The sequence below is a fragment of the Gavialis gangeticus genome, unplaced genomic scaffold (genome assembly GCF_001723915.1).
Source record: "Gavialis gangeticus isolate Ggan-Ray unplaced genomic scaffold, GavGan_comp1, whole genome shotgun sequence".
Classification (NCBI taxonomy): Eukaryota; Metazoa; Chordata; order Crocodylia; family Gavialidae; genus Gavialis; species Gavialis gangeticus.
Window position 1 is genome coordinate 1600887 of NW_017729019.1, and position 21483 is coordinate 1622369.

The 21483-nt window shown below is 44.8% G+C and overlaps 1 protein-coding gene across 1 annotated transcript; it reads left to right on the forward strand.

Moving 5' to 3' along the window:
- The first annotated feature begins 6 nt into the window (after positions 1–6).
- LRIF1 (ligand dependent nuclear receptor interacting factor 1) lies at positions 7–21004 on the forward strand. Its single transcript, XM_019513796.1, has 4 exons — positions 7–113; positions 12629–14732; positions 17145–17417; positions 20036–21004. Exons 1-4 carry the CDS (start codon positions 49–51, stop codon positions 20495–20497), a joined length of 2904 nt encoding a protein of 967 aa, XP_019369341.1. The 5' UTR covers positions 7–48; the 3' UTR covers positions 20498–21004.
- Positions 21005–21483: the final 479 nt, after the last annotated feature.

Below are 21483 nucleotides of genomic sequence, written 5' to 3' on the forward strand. Positions count from 1 at the left end.
CGGCGCGCGGGGCCCTGGAGAGCGCCCCCCGCCGCCGCGCCCCGCGCCATGTCGGGGCCGCCGCTGCAGGCTCCCAAGCGGCCGGAAGAGGCGCCCGGCAGCGCCGCGCAGTGGTGAGTACCCGTGGGCCGGGCCGGATCGGGCTGGGCAGCTTATCTCGGGGCCGACGCCTCATTTAAGGGGCAGCTGCCCCTGGCGGCCGGAGCGCCCACTGCAGGCCTCGCCTCGCTCCGCCCCCTGGACACGTGGGAGGGCGGCTCCATTGTGACGTCTGGAATCCTCGCATGCGTGACGTCATTTGCAAAGGATGGAAGCTGAGGGCGTGGCACAGGCGCTTTCCTGCACAAGCTGAGGGAAGGGGGATGACGCCCTCCACCTGGGCCCAATAGGCCCGACTGCAGGGGGAGTTGCCACAGGGGGCTGATTTGGCCTTTTTTGCATCCATTTTTTTGTTTTGGTTTTTTTTGCATTGCCGGTTCCACAACCCAGGGACTTGGACCACTGACACCTGGAGAGCAGCGTGTGTCCAGGAAAGGCTGGGCTGCTGGCGTCTTGCTGTGCATGGTTTTTTCCATGTGAGACTAAATCATGTGCTTTCCCCCCCTGTGAAAATCCCATTTTTTTGGTTTTTCAATCACCAGCTTGCTTTAGTGGTCACTAAGCACCAAAGTTTGTTTTTCCAAAAGAAAACTCTTGTATTACGATCTCCTAGACCTAAGCTGATCACCCAGAGAGCTATTGATGTGGCAGAGCAAACTAAATACAGGTCTTCTGATGAAATGTGTCATTCCAGAAGCTGGACCAGTGGCCACCACGTAGAGCTAAAAACTTCCCTTAGTAAGGAAGAGGGGGGCACCACGGTTACATCAGTGATTGCTTGGGGCAAATAAAATACAGAATGGGGATGGGAGTGAAAGAGGTTTAAAACAAAGGTTTGCACCAAGGGGAGACACTGAGCAGGGCACATTGGACAGTGCTCGCTGGCTAAATATAGGCAACAATCTTCCTAAAAGCGTGAGTCAGCCTCTATAACAACAGAGGGGGACAGATGACTGTTCCTGTATGGGAATAGACCCATGTTTCTTCTGTGTACCAAAAAGATGGAGTTAGGTGTCAGCTAATACTATACCTACAAAAAAGGCTGTTCCCAAAGGAAGAAGTGATTGGCTACTGGTGAGGAGGGAGAGGCATTCATTTTGCCTCTTATTCCCTTGGGTTCACATGGAATAGGGCTCTGATACTTTATAGGTATCTCTCAACAGGAAGCATCTTCCTCTGCAGAGGAGGCCCTCTGCAGCGCTCTGCCCAGAGTCAGAGTAAGGAAGGGACTGCAAGTGTTACAGGGTGGATCATTTTCTCTCTGGGTCAAAGGCAACTTCTTTTCAGAACATAAGAAGGAAGAAGACTTTCTGGACGTCTGATTAAATCACTGCTTTTGATGAGAGAGGGCAGCAACTCATTCTCACTTGAGCCTTTTTCTAATCAGTCGCTCTCTTAGAAAGGGTTCAGAACCCCTTAAGGGAGCAAATTGCATCTACTGAAATGCAAGCATTTGGTCATTGACATGGGCCCTTGTTGTCAACAACTGAGTCAGGGACCCTGAGCTGGTCTTGTCTCCTGGATAGAACATTTATTAAAAGAGGACCTCTACAACATTATGATGACCTATGTGCAAGTTCTCATTCATAAATTTCCTGCCATAATAGTTACTGAAAAATCAGGGATACACTGACCTCTCCACCAAGTGGGATTTACTTGTTTACCTTCAGTTGAAGTAGTGGCATTTTCTACCATCTTTCTTCCTTTTTCCCCAAGAAGCAATTGAGGAAACTTCAAATAATTTAAAATTATATCAACGCGAAGGAGATTAGTACACAAGAGCCTCTTCTTTGATCAACTGTTCCACTGAAAATGATGAGGAATGTTATTCCTCAGAATCAGATCTTGCTGATGTCAAATCAGGGCAGTTAGTTTCCCATGACACTCTTATCAATGGGAAAAATCTGTTGGACAGATTAGTTTAGAAAATGGTAGTCTGGGGATGAGTGTTTAAGCTTTAAATATTCCAAGAGAACATTATTTTCTAATTCTCAACCTCTGAAAATCCAAAAAAGCAATGGTTTATTTGCAGGGGTCTTTCTATATTGAAATCTTGTGTCTGTAGAAAAGGCATTAGTCAGAATAATGCCCGGATTATATCTGGGTTTAATCATGTCAGTGAAATCCAAGCTTCCTCAATGTCTACACTGCAGTCACTACCGTGACTATAGTTTGTGGAGATGCACTTGACCTGGCTATCTGGGGTACCGTTCATTAGGGCTGTGCGAGGCTTCAGACAGAGTTTCGGATCCAGAGAAGCTTTGGACGCTTCGGGGTCCAAAGCAGCACATCCAGGTCAAAGCGTTGGCCTCGTTAGGCTTCCCGAAGTGGTTTGGAGCCGCCTCGGAGATCTGGGCATAGGGCATAATGGGGAAACAATAAAATATCTATAACTTTGTTTTTTATCCAATTCGGATGAAATTGTCAGGGGTGCAGGGGTTTGGGAGGAACTGCCTTGCAAGCTGCGGACAAGCAAAATTTGTGCCATGGGTGCTTGTGGGACTGAATATCTCTGTCTTGGGGCAGGAGGGGAGACACGGCTGCAGGCCTGGCTGCTAAACTGCCGTGTTCCCAGTTACCAGTCAGTCACTCATGATTCACTCCCGGACCAGGGACTCAGGGACCAGCTCAATGCACAGGACCTAGCTACTACATAACAACCTAATGAGCATCAATTAGCACCTACAAAACCAGGCTAAGGAGAGGAAAGAATCAATACAGACAATCAACTGCCCAAAAACAGACAGTCTTGGCAGGAGTTTTGCCTGTCAGCAGCTAGGGGTGCAGGGCCCCAGAGCCCTCCTGCACCAATCTCCTCCCCAGCTGGCAGGCGTGTCAGCAGGAGCCACAACTCCTGCAGTTGTCACCCCGCTGCACCTTAACACACACAGTGTCACCCATGGCACAAATTTTGCTTGTCCGCAGCTTGAGCGGCAGTTCCCCCCAAACCCCTGCACCACTCTCCTTGAAACTTGGCAGGCTTTGTGGCCTCAATAAGAGCTACAAGCCCTGCAGTTTTGGTCCCCCTGTGTTGTTACACATAGATGCGACATGAGTTTGGCTTGCAAGCATTTGGGGTACGGTTTCTCCCAAACCCCTGCACCAATCTTCTTGAAACGTGGCCGGTTTCATGCTCTCAACAGAGGCTACCATCCCTGCAAGTTTCATCCAAATTGGACAAAAAACAACAAAGTTATAGATATTTAATTGATTTCCCCATTATACGCTATGGCTGGATCTCTGAGGCAGCTCCAAAGCTTTGGAGCCGCTTTGGCCAGATTGAGGTGGAAACCCGGTCCAGAACTCCGGATCAGATCGTGGCCATCCAAAGCGGCCAGATCCGAAGCTGGATCGGATCGCTGCCAACTCACACAGGCCTACTGTTCATGGCATAGCTGCTGTAGCACACAGCACAACGTGAACTAACTGCCCAAACCTTTTAGAGAAAAGGCTTGTGTTATATGCAAGAGAATACGGAATTTATTTATTTGAAAAAAAAGTCTCTGTTTATTTGATTTTTAATGTAGAATGTTTTGTAAAGGATAAAAGGATAAAAGGATAACTTATCATTAGTAGCTGTGGTTTACAACTGTCTTTCTTGTTTTAGCAATCAGCAACTCCTTGCTACAAGCCACTATGCTACAAGATATAAATATGTTGATTGGATTACTATCCTCAGTCCTAAAGAACAAAAAGATGTACCCTCAAGAGTTATAATAATATGGGAAAATACAAATGTATATAACATGGCAGCAAGAGATTAGGATGGCTTATTAAAGAACCAGAAGAAGTTTCTACATTAAAAAAAAATTTTATTCAAAATAAAAAGAGGAAGGAGGAGCAGGGGAAGAGGTATATGCCAAACCTTAGAAATCCTCAACTACCTCACTCCTTGTGAGGATTTCTCTGTTAGTGGTACCAGTGAAGAACATGAACCATTATGGTCAAAAAGTGGTAGTTGGAGCCAGACTTCTTATCTGTTCCCACATTCTGTTAGTGTCAGATATGTTAAATTCTGCTCAACTTGAAAAATAAACTTAGTTATAATTCCTTATTAAAATAATTAAACTTCAATAAAATAGTCAATCGCCCTTGCTGAGTAGACTGACATGGCAGTATGCAAAATTCTGAATCATATACTGTAAATAATTGACAAAATGTAGAAAAAAATGCGTTCAACTCTCCATTTTATTTCCACTTCATTACACAAAGAAGACTTGAAACCGTGTTATATTTTTCTTCTTCACTTTGGACTAACTGAAATGTTGGGTATGGTCATTCCCTAGTTTTGGTGGAAGATTCATCAGTGATCTAAAGCAGGGCTGTCCAGCCGGCAGTCCATGGGCTGCATGGGGAGTTAACTCCTGGCCCCCAGAACCTCAGACTAATCACTAGTCACCACCTCTCTCCCCCTGACTTGTTCTGCTTCTACCACTGGGGTCTGCAGGCTCCCCCTTCCTCCCCTGCCTTCCATTTCCTGCCTCTGCCCTTAGGGATGAGGTGACACAGGATGGCCTCCAGGCCCAAAGAAGCCGCCAGCCCAGGGAGTTTCTGGCCCCAGTGTGACAGCGGTGAGGCCCGCATGGTGCAACAGAGGGGTGCTCACAGTCCACCTCAGTGTGTGGCCTTAGTGGGGAGCAGCAGAAGAAGTATGTGGTTTCTGTGTGGTCAGAAGGTGAAAATCCTTGCCCTAAATCATGGATGATGAACTCTCCAAGTCCCTAATTGAAGATGATGTTCCAAACCTCCAACTAAAACCTGTTTTTCTCCTGTTTCACAGGTGTGTGAGTTACATGTAAACAAGAGTTCCCAAACCATCTTACTGAAAACTGTTTTCCTTATGAATGCTTCAGCTTTCATTCTCTTTCATTCTTTCTCTTCGTTCTCCTTGAATCCCTTTAGTACCTATTACAGCAGTAGGGACCAAACTTTGACAGGTGTGCCACAAATTAGCCCTGTACCTCCCCAAGTGTTACTCTGATCCCCTTGACATGCTGAACCTACTGCTCTGCTTTCTGCTGCTTGCTCTGTTGCCTCTGTGCTGGCTGTGCCCTCCCTGATCTGCTGCATGCCACACACACAGGCTGCCTGTGCCACTTGAAGCACATACCCTGCTATTGACCACTCCTGTGTTCAAGAATTGCCCACAGGAAAAGCTTACTGCAGCCTTACGTTACAGCAAAAACTTCAAATTTTATAGAAAACTGCGTGTACATGTGGTTGTTTGCCTTTGGTTCTTGCGCATGGTTTCAAGGGTATGAATAAGAAACATGTTTCAAGTTCATTCTTTTTCTGACCCGCAAAGATATGTTGAGTCCAGAGCAGAGTGATTTTGCCATTTCTTTCATCTTTTTTTCTATTCAGGTTTTTTTTTTTCTTTAATGAAACTCTAATCATATTTCCTTGCTATGTTGAGTGAAAGAGGCACATGTCTGTCAGAGAGTCTCTTCTTACCACCTTTCCCATCTGAAAGAATTATCACATCTTTATGATTGGATTAGGATGCTCATGGACTCATCAGGAAATGAGCAAGGACTCACAAATGAAGGAGGCCCACAGCTAGAAAATGTTTAGAAATTCTGCATCTTCCTGCAGAAGGCATTCTGGAAGCTTATTTTCTAGATCTAAAACCAAAAAAGGGTAGTGGGAAACCAAAACTGTTTATGAAAGAGATAAGTGCTTCAAAAAGTTTTCAGAAAGAAATAGTCAGGAAGCAGGTATAACAAACCTGAGCCCTGGGTGTAACCAAGGAATTGGATAGTCATTCTGCAGTAGCAATAGTTTTAGGAGGTGTAAAGTAACTCAGTTCATCACAGTGAGGTGAATCTTGATTATTTGAATGTTCACATTAACTGTTTCACTGCTGATCATTTGAGGAAAAACATTTTGATAACTTCCACAATTCCATTTGTCTCACTTGCCTTCTTTGTGCCAAAGCCCCCAACTTATTGTTACTCTACTGTGAAAACCTCTACTAATGCTTCACAATGCAAATATGGGTTGCCAGTACAGCAGTGTTGTATATTGAAAATGAAAACATGGGCAAAATGTTGGGGACTGGTTATTTAAATTAACTTGCTGCAGAATTTCTTACTACATGCAGTGGATGTGCCAGGATCCATAGAAATGATGTCTGCTTCCCCAGAAGTATGCCTGGAAATTAGGCTTCACATCCAAGTACTGGAGCTGGGAGAGAATTTTTGAGATGCCAGAGGGAAGAAAGCTCTGCAAGTAAAAGTTTTCCAAGTCTTAGACAAATAGTAAACGTGATATTACAACAACATGAAAGGAGCCTAACATCTCCAGCTAAGACTGGAAGCTGTCCTGTTTGGGAACGAAGTACCCATTACCAGATCACCCCAATGACTTCTACCTTGCCAGAAAAAACAACACGGTGGCAGACTGCTTGTGCAACAATTACAATGGGAAGCAAGAATGGCCCTCAGTTTCATCCTATTATACTCTCAGTCATCAGCCAGAATGTCATATTTCCAGAACTTTTTGAGAGCAAGCAGGACCTAAGATTGCTTTCACCCGGACTTAGGCTGGGAGTTCAGCTGTATGTTCCTGATAAACCTGTTGATCTAAAAAATTAAATGAGATGGAGCTAAAATTCTAGTGGTAATCCCAGTCTGACTTTGGCAGCTTTAGCTTTGTTTTATTTCCAAAGCTGATACCAAAACCATAAAAACTGCGTTCAGGTTCATCAAATCTCTTATTTTGTGATTAGAGATTTTCTGTGTTAATCATTTTGTCTCTTGGGCTAACACTTTGGCATCTGTATTATTAGGAGCATTAGCTAGTTTGTTTGCTACTCAGTAAGATATTCAGTCTCTTTGGAAAGCAGAGAGCCTTAAACTAGGCACATGTATTGGTTGTATGGGGAGAGACTTTTTTTTTTTCTTCATCTGGCAGTAGACTTGAAACCGTCTGCTGTCACTTGTTATCATGGTCGGCCTACTATGCTTGAAATAGTTGATGCTGTCTTTGAGATCAGTTAATTTCCATCTGGCTACCATCTTAACTTTCTTCCCTCCAGTGCGCAAAACAGTAGTCTAATTCAGCTTTCTGTAATCAAGTTTTTGAAAATTGCAATTCCATGTATTTTGTTTTGTTCTCCCAAAATGCATGGGTCTTCTCTTTACATCTTCATCAGATTTGTTTTCTGTGTCATCTCCTTGAAGGTGGTGCACTCATTATAGTAATAATACCAGCCTATACGGAGTTAGTGAGGGGCAAACCTGAAGGCCATAATGTAAGGCAGGGGCAGGCAATTATTTAGGGCAGAGGGCCGCTTACCCAGTTTTGACAGGCTGTCAAGGGCCACATGGGTACCCCTGCCCCTTGACAGGTGCCCCACACACTAGTCACCATCTTGGGACTAATGTCCCAATGTCTTGGGACCAGTGTCCCAGGGCCAGCACTGGTGGGGCACAACGTGGGACACAGGCTGGCAGGGGTCTGTGGAGTTGGGCTGGGCTGCACCAGCAGAGAGAGTGGGGAGCTGGCCTGGCTCCTTAGAGCACCTGCCAGCTGGGACCCTGCGCTTCTGCCACCCTGCTCTGGGCCCCGCTGGCACTGACCCCGGGGCACCAGTGCGGGCCCCGTGCTCCCACTGGCTCTCTGCCTGCTCACACCCAATGCCCCCCCAGCCCCGCAGTACAGGCGGGGGGCAGCACACAGCCCCGACCCCCTCCTTGCCAGCAGGGAAGAAGCGGGTGCTGAGCACAGGGAAAAGCGGCCCCTTGCCCACCCCATGGCTGGTGTTCCCTGCTGCAGGCACTCGCAGCCCATGTAGGGCTGTCTGGAGCAGGCACAGGCGGGCTCCGAGCGGCTCCAGTGTGGGGCACCAGCCATACGGCAAGCAAGGGGCCACTCTTCCCTGTGTTCAGCACTAGCTTGTAACCCAGCCCCGCTACCAGCCTGGCAGTGAGGCAGGGTTACAAGGTGGTGCTGACCGCGGGGGGAGTGAAGGGAAAGTGGCCTCTTGCCCACTCCATGCCCGGCGCCGCGCGCAGCAGCCGCTCACAGGCCACCTGGAGCTGCCTATGCCTACTCTGGACAGCCCCGCATGGGCTGCAAGCTCCTGCAGCAGGGAGTGTGGGCCATGGAGCGGGTGAGGGGCCGCTTTTCTCCACACAGGGAAGGAGCCCAGGGAACAGCTGAGCGCAAGGGGGAAAGCTGCCCCTCCCCCACCCCATGGCTGGGGCTCCCTGCTGCAGCCACTTGCAGCCTGCATGGGGCTGTCTGGAGCAGGCACAGGCAGCCCCACGCAGGCTGCAAGCAGCTGCAGCATGGGGCACTGGCCACGGGGTGGGGAAGGGGCCGATTCCACCCCCCTGTGCGCTCCTTCCCTGCCCAGGATCCCCCCACTCTTCTCCCCCCCCGACGCCTTACCTGCAGTTCCAGCGCGGGGCAGCCACATGCTCCCAAGCAAGAAGCCAGGCTTCCGGCTGGAGGGGCAGGGCCAGGCGGCCCGCTGTTGTTGGAGCCCACCGGGCTTCCCCTGGGTCCTACTGCCCTTGGTTCCTGTCATTTTTGACAGGAACCAAGGGCAGAGAAATATTAATTTTCCACATTTTTTTAGGGGCCCTGCGGGCCAGATAGAATGACCTCACAGGCTGGATTCGGCCTGCGGGCCGGATTTTGCCCACTCCTGATGTAAGGCCTGCATAATTCCTGCCTAAAACAGCCTTTGGTTCTATCTCAGTCAGGCAGTTGTTCTGCCTGTAATTTTCCTCAAAACTTGTTCACGCTTAGGGAAGTCAGGGTCTGTACTTAAGGCCTTTGAGACATCTGTATAAACTAATTCCCTTAGCCTTTTCCTTCTGTTGTTTGAGCAATAAGGTAGAGGTACACTGATACATCGGTTGCATATCGGATCAGCACTGGTAAAAGGAAAATTAACATTATTGGCAATTGGCTTTTTTGGGCACTACAACCAATAACATCACCAATAAATACCATGTGTCTTCAACAGCTGCAGCATGCATGCAGCCAGGAGTGCAGCCTGGCAGCATGGAGAGCAGTGTCTGCCTGGTAAGTTGGTGGGGAGAGAGGGGCGTTGGGGGGGCAGATTGAAGCCCCCACGATGAGGGAGGGAGTGGGGCAGGGCAGGTGCTGCCCAGCCTGGGCAGCTTGTCCAGGGCATGGGGTGGGGGTGGCTTCCCACTGCTGTGTGAACCCCCAGGAAGGCATGGGGGGCATGTGCCCCCCTGGATTTGTGTGTGGAGCGAGGGCAGGCTGCCCGCTGTGGGCTCAGTGCCTTGGGCTGTGCCAACCTCTTCCAGGCAGGGGACTGAGCCGGGGGCTATGCTCGGGGCAGGCAGGGGAAAGGTGGGTGGTGGCAGGGCTGGGATGGGGAGGCTATGGGGAAATTTGGTGTGGTTGTAGCCCACCCCATACTCCCCCTCTCAGCGCTGCCCCCCACGCTCTCAGAGCCCAGCCCCAGCCCATGCTGGGGAGAGGCCGGCATAGCCCCTGGCCTTGAGCCCTCAGTGGGCAGCCTGCCCTCGCCCCGTGCACAAATCTGGGGGGGCGGGACATGCTCCCCATGCCTCCCCTGAGGGTGTGGGGAGCCATGCCTCACTTCCCCCCATGGCTGTGGGGTTGCATTCACTGCCCTGGCTGGGCAACCCCTGCTGCGCTCCCTCTCTCACTGTGTGGGCTTCGATCTGCAGCCCCCATGCCCCTTTCCTCCCTCATGCCCCCCTCCGCACCTCCCTTACTCATCGGCCAGATACTGCTCCCCACGCTGCCCAGCTGCATTCCTTTAAATTGGCTATCGGATCGGTATTGGCCAATATGGCTGGTTAATAATCAGCCATTGGTATCAGCCAGGAAAATCTTTATCACTGCACCCCTACGATAAGGTCAAGAGTCAGTGCATCTCAGCCAAAATAGATTATCATGTATATGTAGCAGTTGTTATGACCTGGCAGCTGTTTTATGGGAATGAGTTCGAATTCTGTCCCTAGTGAGAAGAAAGCTCATTTATTGGAATTGACTGAGAAAATGTGGGTTTTTCTTTTATTCCTTTAGCTTTCAGCTCTTGTCACCTGGGGACTTTTGCAATTAGGGAGCCAGAAGTTCTAGCCTCCCTGGGAATGTCAATAAAATGTTCCTGATTGAATTTTCTCTACAAAGTAAGAGAGGTAGCATGGAAAGAAGAGGAGGCAGAGAAGTCTGTCTTCCTACGTTCAGCAGTGTTCCTTTCCCCTCACAGCTTTTTCTGGTGGGGAAGGAAAGCAGGGAATATAAAAGCAGCAGGGTGGTGTAAAAGTCTAGGTGTTTAGGGAAAGTGCAAGGTTTCTTTGTTGTGGCCAAAAGAAAAGGATGTTGAAGTTTTTGGGGGGGGGGGTTGTTTTAAGTTGAGAAAAGTGCAATTCCTTTTTCCAAGAATATCTCTATTAGGAGTTAAAACTACATCATTGTATAATGTGTAATCCAGTGATGTAATATTATTAACTAGATAAGCATTAGTTTTACTGGTTAAGTCACTGAATACTAACTGGCAATTTCTATAGTTGACTGACTTCTGAGTCAAGACACCAGTATATATACAATATGCATGTACCATATTTACTTGGCTAGAGGGGAAAGGAGCTCCTGCATGAAAGAGCTGCCCTGGGGTGTTTGGTTGTCTGATCCGCTGCCTGCAGGACTCAGAAGGTTCCTGGAGCTCATAAGGTACCCTGGGCTGAATAGCACGCTAGACTAGGGGAGAAGTTTGCCTTCTTAAAGGGGCACAGTGTGACCCCATCATTATTGTTGTGTTATATAGCCCAGGGTCTGATTATAAGGGGAGGTGGGGGCCTCATTAGTGCCCAGAGGGGGGCACACGATTGTAAGGAGCTCCAGCACTAGAGGGGTGCAGCTACAGGAGCCGGATAGCCCAGTGCCAGAGGGGTACGGCAGGAAAGGGCCAGGGGCCTGGTGACAAGAGGAGACTGATTAGAGCTAGTGCCTTGAAGCCAGGCTTGACACACTAAGTCTAGGCTAGAAGGCTTAGCTATATTAAAAGGGGCAGAGGGTCAGTAAGCTGAGAGGGAACAATATTCATGTAAAACCCACGAGGCCCGGGGCATGGTAAAGGGGAGGTTTTGGAGCCACGCAGTTAGCACATAAGGCATAAGGTGTCGCGTGAGGCACTGACTTGGAGTGAGACATGGTAAGGGGTCCAAGGGTCTAGTAGGGTTCGACAAGACCATGGCCACAGAAACTCATCAGTAGCCTCCCTACTCATTATTTTTACCAACAAGATGTGGCAGGCAAGACTGGAAGGTGCCATCAGGGTGGAGCTGGCACAGTCACGGAGCCCTAGGGGCATCACAGCCATCCCTGGGGACTGCGTGCCATGACAATTAGATTCTATATATGGAAATTGTATGAATTTGTTATAAATTTCCAGGTATGGAATCTGATTATTGGAGGTTTGCCTTGAATTTGTCCCCTCCCACTGCCATGGCAGGGAAAATAAATCAGGGGGTCAGGTAGCCTTTTGCTCTCTGTCTCCCCCCAACTTTTTCCCCTGGGAGCCTCTTCCCCCTCTCCTTATTGTCAGACCCCACTCTCCCTGCACACATGGAAGTGAGAAGCACATTTGAAAACAATAACTGTGAAACCAAACATAGGTGTAGCAATTTGCATATAACCTATGCACTTAGTTCATCCAGAACTGATGCATGTTACCTTTGTTGGAAACTGCTGCAAGTTTTAGCACAGGTACGACATAAACACACTTTTGAGCAGCACTTTGGCACCTACTAACGTGTAGTACAAACTATGCCTGATATCAGTCCAAAGCCAAAGGCTCGTGATTTACCACATCATTCATTGGGCTGGGCCCCAGCAGAGTCAACAGCATATCAAGCCACAGTAACCCTGTAAGTCAGCACTGCTCAGTGTATACAGATTCCCACCCCACGAAGGATCCATGTGCTAATTATCCCCTACTCATGACTGGAACTGTGTGTTCTTGTCATGAGTTATATCCAGATGAGGAACAGGGCAGCCTGGTTCAGCTTCACCTCATTGTGGAGGGCAGGGCCACACTAAACCTATGTGCCAGGCTGAGAGAAAGGCTGACAGAGGGATTCTGGGTGAAAGTTATGGCTCACCAAGACTAGAAAAAGTCAGCACTATGGAGGACTGCACTCATTGGGCACTACCATATGTTTTACTCGGAGGAGATAACCTATTCTTGTGGTAGGTTCCCATCAGCATGTTTGTCCAATGTGGGCCACGTGTTTTATAGTCACATTCACTGTTGGTTGCATTTAATCAACTTCATAGTTGGTTTCCTTTGCTGAGCACACTCTGCTTTTGACAGCAGTTTAATGATGGACAATGTATTTAGTGAGAGTTTGTTTTATACAATTATAAGACAAGGGGCTTTTTTTCCTCATGCCATTCAGGTGGAAAAAAAAGCCTTGTCTTGTATTCTAGTAAATATGGTATTAATTGAAGTATCTGTGTGCTGATCATTTATATTACACTCTTCTTCTCTTTTCTTTTCTTTTTTATTAAGCATTGCAGGCTGTATGTACCGAGTAGTTCAGACGACTGGGCCAGATGGAATAAACCTTCTGAAGTTGCTTCCAATTTCTAAATCCTCTGGGAATTTTGTGCCAATTCTTCCGTCTACAGTCAGACCTGATCCTGCTAGAGCGAATATACCACAGCCACTTCATGTTACTTTTAAGAGACCGGTTGCTAATACTCCCACACCCTCAACTGTCAAGATACCTGTTTTTCAGACAACTAATCCTGGAAAGATTATTCTTACAAGGGCATTGGATAAACAGGAAAATCTTAAAGTGACTTCTGAGAGAGAGAGCTTAACTACAAAAACTGTTCCTATCATTCAAAGTAATCCTGTTTCGGTTGATAGACTATCTTTGCAAAATATAGCTGTATCAGCTTCACCTAACCAGAATAATTCAGTTTCGGTGGATAGATCATCTTCGCAAAGTATAGCTGTATCAGCTTCACCTAACCAGAGTACTTCTGTTTCGGTGGATAGATTATCTTTGCAAAATACTGCTGTGTCAGCTTCATCTAACCAGAATAATTCTATTTCAGTTGATAAACTATCTTTGCAAAATACTGCAGTGCCGGCTTCATCTAATCAGAATAATTCTGTTCCAACTGATAGACTGTCTTTGCAAAATATAACCATTCCAGCTTCATCTAACCAGAGTAATTCTGTTCCAACTGATGGACTATCTTCGCAAAATATGACCATCCCCGCTTCATCTAACCAGAGTAATTCTGTTCCAACTGATAGACTATCTTTGCAAAATATTACCATCCCAGCTTCGTCTAACCAGAGTAATTCTGTTCCAACTGATAGACTATCTTTGCAAAATATTACCATCCCAGCTTCATCTAACCAGAGTAATTCTGTTCCAACTGATAGACTATCTTTGCAAAATGTTACCATCCCAGCTTCGTCTAACCAGAGTAATTCTGTCCCGGTTGATAGAGTACCTTTGCAAAATGTTGCTGCACCAGCTTCATCTAACCAAAGTAAAACAGCATATATGTTTGTAAATTCAAGAAATCTTCCAGTGACAGTGAAGTCTCCAGTACTGCCCTCTGGACATCACCTACAGATACCAGCTGATGCAGAAGTTAAATCTGTTCCGGCTTCTTCTTTGCCGCCTGCAATACAGCAGAAAATACTGGCAGCTACAGGTACAAATGCCTCTGGAGCTACTGAAGCCACAAAAACACCAACTGTTATTTATGTATCACCAGTAAATACAGTAAAAACTGTAGTGCCCAAGCGTTTGCCTGCCATTTGCCCAAAACCTGTCACAGAAGTATCAAAACCATTAATCCTCACAACTGCACAAACAACAGTAAACAGTTCTGTTCCAGGAGTGGTAACTTCGAATGGCCAACCACCCCAGCAGCCTCCAATGAAATGGGTTGTGCAAGAAAATCCAAAGTCAGCAGCACCTTGTCTTGTTCCAGTAAAGTCATCAAATAACATGGCATCAAAGATCTTGAAAACCTTGGCAAATATGAAGAACGTAGGAATTAACTCTGCAAATATTTTACCAACATGTTCTAATAGCTCTAGCGGAAGCCAGACAAAAATTACTCCTATTAAAGATAATGCTCTGGTGATGTACAATGGCAAAGTCTATTTGCTGACCAAAAGAGGGTCTGATGTTCTGTCAGCCCAAGTTGATACTGTCACCCCCTCTACTGATGCTCAGTTTAGAAAGGAGGCAACCCAGTTGATTGACTCAAACACAGTTGATAAAATAACCAATAAAGTGGTAAATTTAGTGTTGTCAAAAAGTAAAGGAATTGTAATTGCTCCAAAGGATCCCAAAACATGTATAAATACAGAATCTGTTCCACCATCTAACTTAAAAAACAGCCCCGAAACTGTAACCACTCTTCTTGCAACACCAAATGTTAATCAGCCTAGTGCCTCTATAAACCAGACTGAGGCTTTGCCCACAACAGGAAGCATTTCAAGTGACCTAAATCCTCTTCTAAAAGTGGTGACAGATGAAAATACGAGCAGTGGCAGCAAAGAGAAGGATAGTTCTCCTGCGGCAACTACTGCTGTAGCTCAGCCTAAGCAGCATTGTGATTCCAGCAAAGAACAGAAGGTAATTCTCTACCATAAAATTTGCCCATGTCTGTTTATGCCAAATTACTTCTAACATCCTGATTCTGTTTGAATGAAACCAGCCTTGTGCAATTTAAATTTTCCTGTAAACAGATGTACTGCTTCCCACAACTTTAAGTCTAAGACTGTGGTTCTTACCAAAATTTTACCAGAACTTAAAAAGACCGCACTATGCAAATGAGCAAAGCAGGAAAGAAGAGGAAGAGTCTTGAGTTTTTAAAAATGAAAATGTAGGGGAGCCTTCTGTTTGTTAGAGCTTTGGTTAAACTGTGCTTGACACTGATGCCTTAGTTGAGGATGTCCATAATTTCTCCATGCAACACGAAGCTGTTGAAAGGGAAAGGTCAGATATGGGGAGAAAAGTAAAGAGGTATTAAGTAAGGACAGGCTACAGTGTTTCTCAGCCCATGGGTTGTGATCCAAAAGTAGGTCGCAAGAATATATGAAAGGGTTGTGAACAAACTTTAAAAATGGATTCTCCTCTAAAGGAGAAAAACATGGGAAGCCGTGGTTTTTCTCTTGCAGACTGGCAGAGTTTCTGCCTGCGAGGGGCTGCTTGGGGTCCCACCTTCCCCACACGTGGTGGGGACTGGGGCCTGGGGGTGAAGGGTACAGGGTTGGGACTGACCACTGATAATTACAAATGGGTCCTGGTACAAAAAGGTTGAGAACCACTGGGCAAAAAAGGTTGAGAACCAAAGTTTGGAATAAAGACAAGATGCATAACAGCAATTATCATGTCATTCTGAGACAGGCTAAGTACTGAACTAGGGTCAAGTTTGTTTTATGAGTGTGAGTCACTTATGACATCACAGTCCCACCAGCTGTCACATTTGAAAGAACAACAGCCAAGGACTTGGGCAGGGGGAAGAGACGTAGATGATGCTTATCATTCCTTTGCACATGAGAAATGGGCTCCTGGTTAGTACAGTACTTTCATTCTTAACTATTTTTGACTAGGTTTCCCAGCCTGTGGCTTGTGATTCTGAAGAATGTGTAGGGGTTACGGGGAAGCAAAGGAGACATGAGGTCATTCTCAGGTTTGGGGGAGCTGTAGTGTGTAGCTGTCCGCCCTTCCCTCCATTGCAGGGCCCTGGATTGACTGGTCAGTGGAGATAAGAGCCCTTCTCACCCACATGGAAACAGCTCCAGAACAGGAGGCAGGTGGAATCAGAGGCAAGAACCTAATACTGAGTGGAAAACAAGGAAGTGCTTGGTCCGTCATGCATGTAAGCCAGATGAAGGAGGAAGAGAGGGCACTTATTAGTCCCTTCCCAGTCCAGGGTTATAAAAGGTATATTCCCTTGGGAATATGAGTTGGGAGCAGGACAGTGGGGAATCTCGAAAAGTCAGTTTATTAACAGTAAACCTTCCCAACCTATGCTGCACATGTATTATTTTTTCTGAAACATAACCCATAAAACTACCAGAAAATTATTCCATGACTCAATTCTACAATTCTTTATACTTAAAAAGATGCTTTAAAAAGTTAATTACAAATCAGGCTGTCAATTATTTTGTGGAATGCAGGCCAAGAAAGGTTCAGCCACTGAATGAGTTGTCATTCCCCTTTATATTTTTTCCCCCCAGCCTTATCTTGGCTCTTGTCTCCCTTACTTGCAATCAAGCATATGTGCAAGTCAGGCATACTTAGCGTTTTGCACATAGTTTAAATCACAACAACAGGTTAGACTGTCATTTTAGTTCATTATGACTCCCTATCCTAGGTGGAACTGAAATGCTTATTTTATTTTTCCTGTCTGCTTTGTGTTGCCCTTATGTGAGTTTTTTTCAATTCCTATAGCAGCTGGGAAGACCAGATAATGCACCAGACGTGTGGCTCGCTTCTTTTCTTCCTTTCATTTCTGCTTCAGTATGATACATAAGTGTGCATGTTCTCATACGGGTTTTAGTATATTGATGCATGAGAGGCCCCAGTGGTTAGGAATTACTTTGGGTTGCAGCAGAATTCTGTAGTGAGGACTGTTAGTGGCAAACTAGAATTTTCAATCAGCATAAAAATGTGGGTATTTGAACACATTCTGATCCAGGAGATCAGTGCTGTAAATAATATTGCCTGTTATCTTTCTATTCCTCTGTTTCTTGGCATTTTCAAAGCTATGGGATAAGTGGCTACTTTGCAGCTCATTCTGCTTTTTTAGTATACTTGTGATTCTATACTGTTGTCCAGAAATTACAAGTACCTTAACTTATACATCTTTTTCAAATTCATACATTGAACATAGCAACAAAAATCAAATGGCAAAATATTTTTCCTCAAAATAAGTTGAATGTTTTTAGGTAAATGAACACTTTTAAAAACAGATTTCAGCATTTTAATGGTCAGAGGCTTATAACAATTAGTGATTGTGTCACTGTTTATGTATTTCAGATCCAGAGTGAGAAGGTTTGCTCATCAGAAAAGACTGTTCAAAACATTTGCAAAAGGGAACCATATCGGAAACAATACCTTGAGCTAAGAAAGAAATTCGGTCTCTCTAAAGAGGAGAGAGTATATCTAAAGAGAATCCCTTTTGGGATCTCTCCTACAGGATCTAAAGCAAGTGTATCCAGTAATAACTTAAAGAACAATGATTCTTGCAGTGCATCACCACTAGACATGGAGGTAACAACTAGGAAACAGGAAAATGCTGAAGAGAAAAAGGTATCTCAAAAGTTTAATGTATGCCCTACAATAGGTTTCATTTACATTTTTCAAAGTAAAAATTTTACTGGAGATTAAATCAAAGTGTTCTTAACACAAGTGAAAGTAATGCAGAGGAAAAGGCAGCTGAACTAGAACGCTGAGTGATTTAGGAGCTCTGTGGGATACAGGGATTCCTTGTCAGGCTCTGGAGCAGCATTTCCTAACCAGTGTGCTTCCGGCCCGTGGCACACTGGTGTGCCGCGGTATTTTGGGCTGGAGCCATGCCCCCTGCCTGGCTGAAGCCAAGTCCCCCACCTGCTGTTGCCGTGGACACAGACAGATGGGGAGCGTGGCTCTAGCCAGGCGGTGGGCATTGCTCCAGCCCAAAATGCCATCCGCGCCACCCTCCAGCCACACTCCGCATCTGGTGTGCCATGGTGTTTTTTTAATTTAGGCGTGCCATGGGGTGAAAAAGGATGGGAAACGCTGCTTTGGAGACAGAAACACTTAGCTGCTGCTTACATTTGTACATTTGTAAATACTACATCATTCTTCAGGTGTTATTTTGGAGTGCTTTGGCTCTTTTGGGAGTGCTTCAAAGGGCATGTATATCTGTACAGTTTCCTTTTGAAGCACTTCAAAGCCACTTTAAATGCTTCAAATGTTGATGTCTTTTCACACCCTCAGAGAAGTAGTTATCCAGTAGGGACAAGTATGCAACCTGTTGTTCTACCAAATTTCCACAGTTCAAGTTTGCTGTGTGCCTTGGCTAGATCACAGGTCTTCTAAAATAAGCTACTTTCTCCCCCTAGCTAACTATGGTCCATGGTCAGTTTGTTGCTCAATCTTTCATTCAATAAGTAAAGTAGTTGAGGCTTATTTTAGTCTGTCCTGGTAAAACAGATTTTCTTTCTCTATGATCATGCTAAATCCTTTTCAGTTTGAATAAAATGTGTGAAAACCAGTACTAGAAACACTATTCCAGTAATTGCCTTAATTGTATCATATTCAGAATTAATAATTATCTTCCTCGTCCTTCTTGATGGGCCTGTTTATTACCCTATTATATGCAGGGACTAGAAACTTTACTAATTTTACATGAAATTTTAAAATTCTTCTAAAAACTAGATGTGATTTGTTGCTTCATTTACTGATTTTGCATGACTGCTTAAACATGAAAAAGCAGTGAGGCTCATCTAGAAAGATTTGTTCATGATTAACCCATTCTGTATGTTGTCATTAGTTCAGTTACCTTGTACAGATTTATTTTTTAAATATTTCCATTATTTTATTAAGGATAGGAATTGGGCTTCTGTAGTGGTAGTTGATAGAATCATACTGCTTGGCTTTGTTAAAACTAGTGATAAATTACCATGTTTGTTTGCATACTACATGCCACCAAATAAGACACACATTTTGTTTTGGAAAGGCAGAATGAGAAAAGATTTTTCTGGATTCTCCCCGCCCTGGTTAAAGCAGAGCTGAGCCCTCCAGCTGCATGGAGCAGGCATGCAGTCCCATAATCAGCATCATTACCTGTCTCCCTGTTGCTAGGCCAGCAGTTGCTGCTAATTTAGCAGCGTGTATGAGTGGTCAACCTGTAGCTGTGTTGGTTGAGCAGCAGGAAGAGAAGTGACCTGGCTCCTCCCTGTGCTCTGTGCAGCCAGATGGTTTAACTGTGGCTGAGCCAGTGCCAAGCACAGCCCCCTGGTAGCAGACCAGTGTCCCTCTGCCCCCATCCTGGCACATTCATCGCTTAAGACGCACATCTCAGTTTGAGATGGCTAATTTGGGAAGATGTGTGTGGCATGTGAATAAATAAAGTATTTTTCCTCCATTTTTCTGGTACACATCCTTTTTGAAATTGCTTCCTGGAAATGGTTGCTAGTCATACAGTAACTTCTTGCCTGCTCTTGAATGCATTAAGATGCATTTTATCTAACTTCTCAGCTTTTATCCAAGACTGCTTTCTCCAATTCCATGTTGCTGCCTCAGATATTTCCATTAGACCCAATCAAAGGCTTTCTTCACATGCAATACTAAAAGTTCTTTAGACAGAATGAATAGTTCGCTGTGCTTTATTAGGGGTCTTATTCATTACAAACGTTGAATAATGTGAGCAGTTAATGACTGGGTGGGGGATGGGAGGTGGGTATAACATTTCATTTTAAATAACACTAGAGCAGCTATGCAGAGGAAGGTGGCACAGAATACACTTGTCTATAGAAACACTTTTAAAAATTATTTCAAATAAGGTAGCTACATACCTGTCCTAACTCTCATAGTAGGGCAGTACTTTAAGAGTTGAACACTTGTTTAGTAACAGTAATTGGGAGGAACTTCTCCAGGTTTAGAACTTGAAGGCATTAAATGATCTGCTCAGGTCCCTTCTGACCCTACTAACTATGAAACTACGAAATTGCTTCTCTGTCCAACAATTCAGTCCTGGCCTGGCTGATCATGGATCAGCTTCCCCACTGCCTTTTTTTAATTCCCCCTTTTGAGGAAGAGAAGAAAGACAGCATAAAAATTTCCCTTTTCTCTGGTGTGGAGTTGAATTTCAGAGGCGGATATCTATCAGTAACTTAAATTTGATATCATTTTGAATGGAAGTATTTTTTTTATTTATTATATAGATAATTGTAGACCTGGAACAAGATTGGACTAAAAAAAGAAAAGCAAAGCCCTTCCCAGTGCCAGACAATGCAAAGAAAAAGAAGACAGCCATCAATTCACTGACAAATCCAAGTCTTGAAGATGACAGCACCAGTTCCATTATACTCAGCAGAATTACTTCACAGCAGAAAAAATTCCCTACCTCTAGCAAATCCTCTTTAGGGAAAGACTCTGAGCAAGATCCACGTCCTCAAAATAACCAAGTTATGCGCTCATGCAGTCCAGTTTTAGTTTCTTCAGGTGATGAGGACAACGATGATGATTCAGTTATCAGAGGTTCTTTCAGAGAAGATGCTTTCCCTTTGCCTCCACCAGACTTAGATGAAACGATCAGAGATGAAAAAATAAAACGGCTCAAACAGCTGTTACGAGAGCGAGAGGCTGCTCTAGAAGAACTGCGTAAAAAGAGGCAGCAGACATGAAAAAACAGACTTGTCATCTGGTCCATATTTACATAAACTCAGTTAACTTCAGTGACTTCATGAAGAAGGGAATTTGTTTTACTGCCTCTGAAAGTTTAAAATGAACATAAAATAAATCTCCTTTCCTAATAGATAGATAGATTCTCTTACAGTTTAAGTGTATATAAATGAGAAATAAACCCCAAAGATCAGGAATAAAAGAATTGCGTTTTCCAAGATTCTGCTTTTGGAGAGTCTGTTTATAACAAAGAACCTATTGTGCAGATAATATGCTACTTTAACAGTGTATTCTCTAGCCTTTAGAGTGAAAGCTTTCTTTATTTAGTGTTAGAAAATAAATGTTTGGGATTTCAAAGCCTGTTTTTTTTAGAAATGGAATGTGAATTACAGACATTAACTGTAGATATCTTTTGTTATTGCATGTTCATGTGATGTCCACAGAAATGAACTTTAAATTGTCTTAATATTTTAGTGGTCAATATTTAAATAAAGATGATTTGAATGATCTGGGAATTGCATTTTACAGAAACCATCCTGAATGGGTGGAGACAGCCAGGGATCAGTTGCATACCAGCTTATGCTGTTGTCTGCTACTGGGGCTAATATATATAGAGAGACTTTTAGAGCTTTATTTTCACAAGCATTTATGAGGAATTTGTCACTTTTTGGTATTCCAGTGTGGGATTACACTGCAAAGTGTACTCTTCTATTTGAAAAAGCATAATTTAAACTACAGGCAAGTCTCCGGTTAAGTATGTGAATGTACATGTATGTGTATGTAGTATCAGGAGTTCCTACTATTTTGAAAACCATAAGCCAAATCCTGTTTCACTTTTAAGCACGTAAGTGTCCGTTCAATATGGTTTGGATTCTATTTCAACCTAAAGCAAAATAGGACCACTCAATTACACAGTGGGGGAGGGGTGCCTTTTAGCCCAGGCTGTCTTTTAGATGTCCTGCCAGCAGCATTTGGTCCCTTTTAGCTT

What these genes read in the sequence shown, in the direction of transcription:
- LRIF1 (XM_019513796.1), top strand. Translation starts at nt 49, where the DNA reads ATGTCGGGGCCGCCGCTGCAGGCTCCCAAGCGGCCGGAAGAGGCGCCC. An exon ending in CCCGGCAGCGCCGCGCAGTG is followed by an intron (nt 114 to 12,628) that starts GTGAGTACCCGT and finishes TTTTTTATTAAG; the next exon opens with CATTGCAGGCTGTATGTACC. An exon ending in ATTCCAGCAAAGAACAGAAG is followed by an intron (nt 14,733 to 17,144) that starts GTAATTCTCTAC and finishes TATGTATTTCAG; the next exon opens with ATCCAGAGTGAGAAGGTTTG.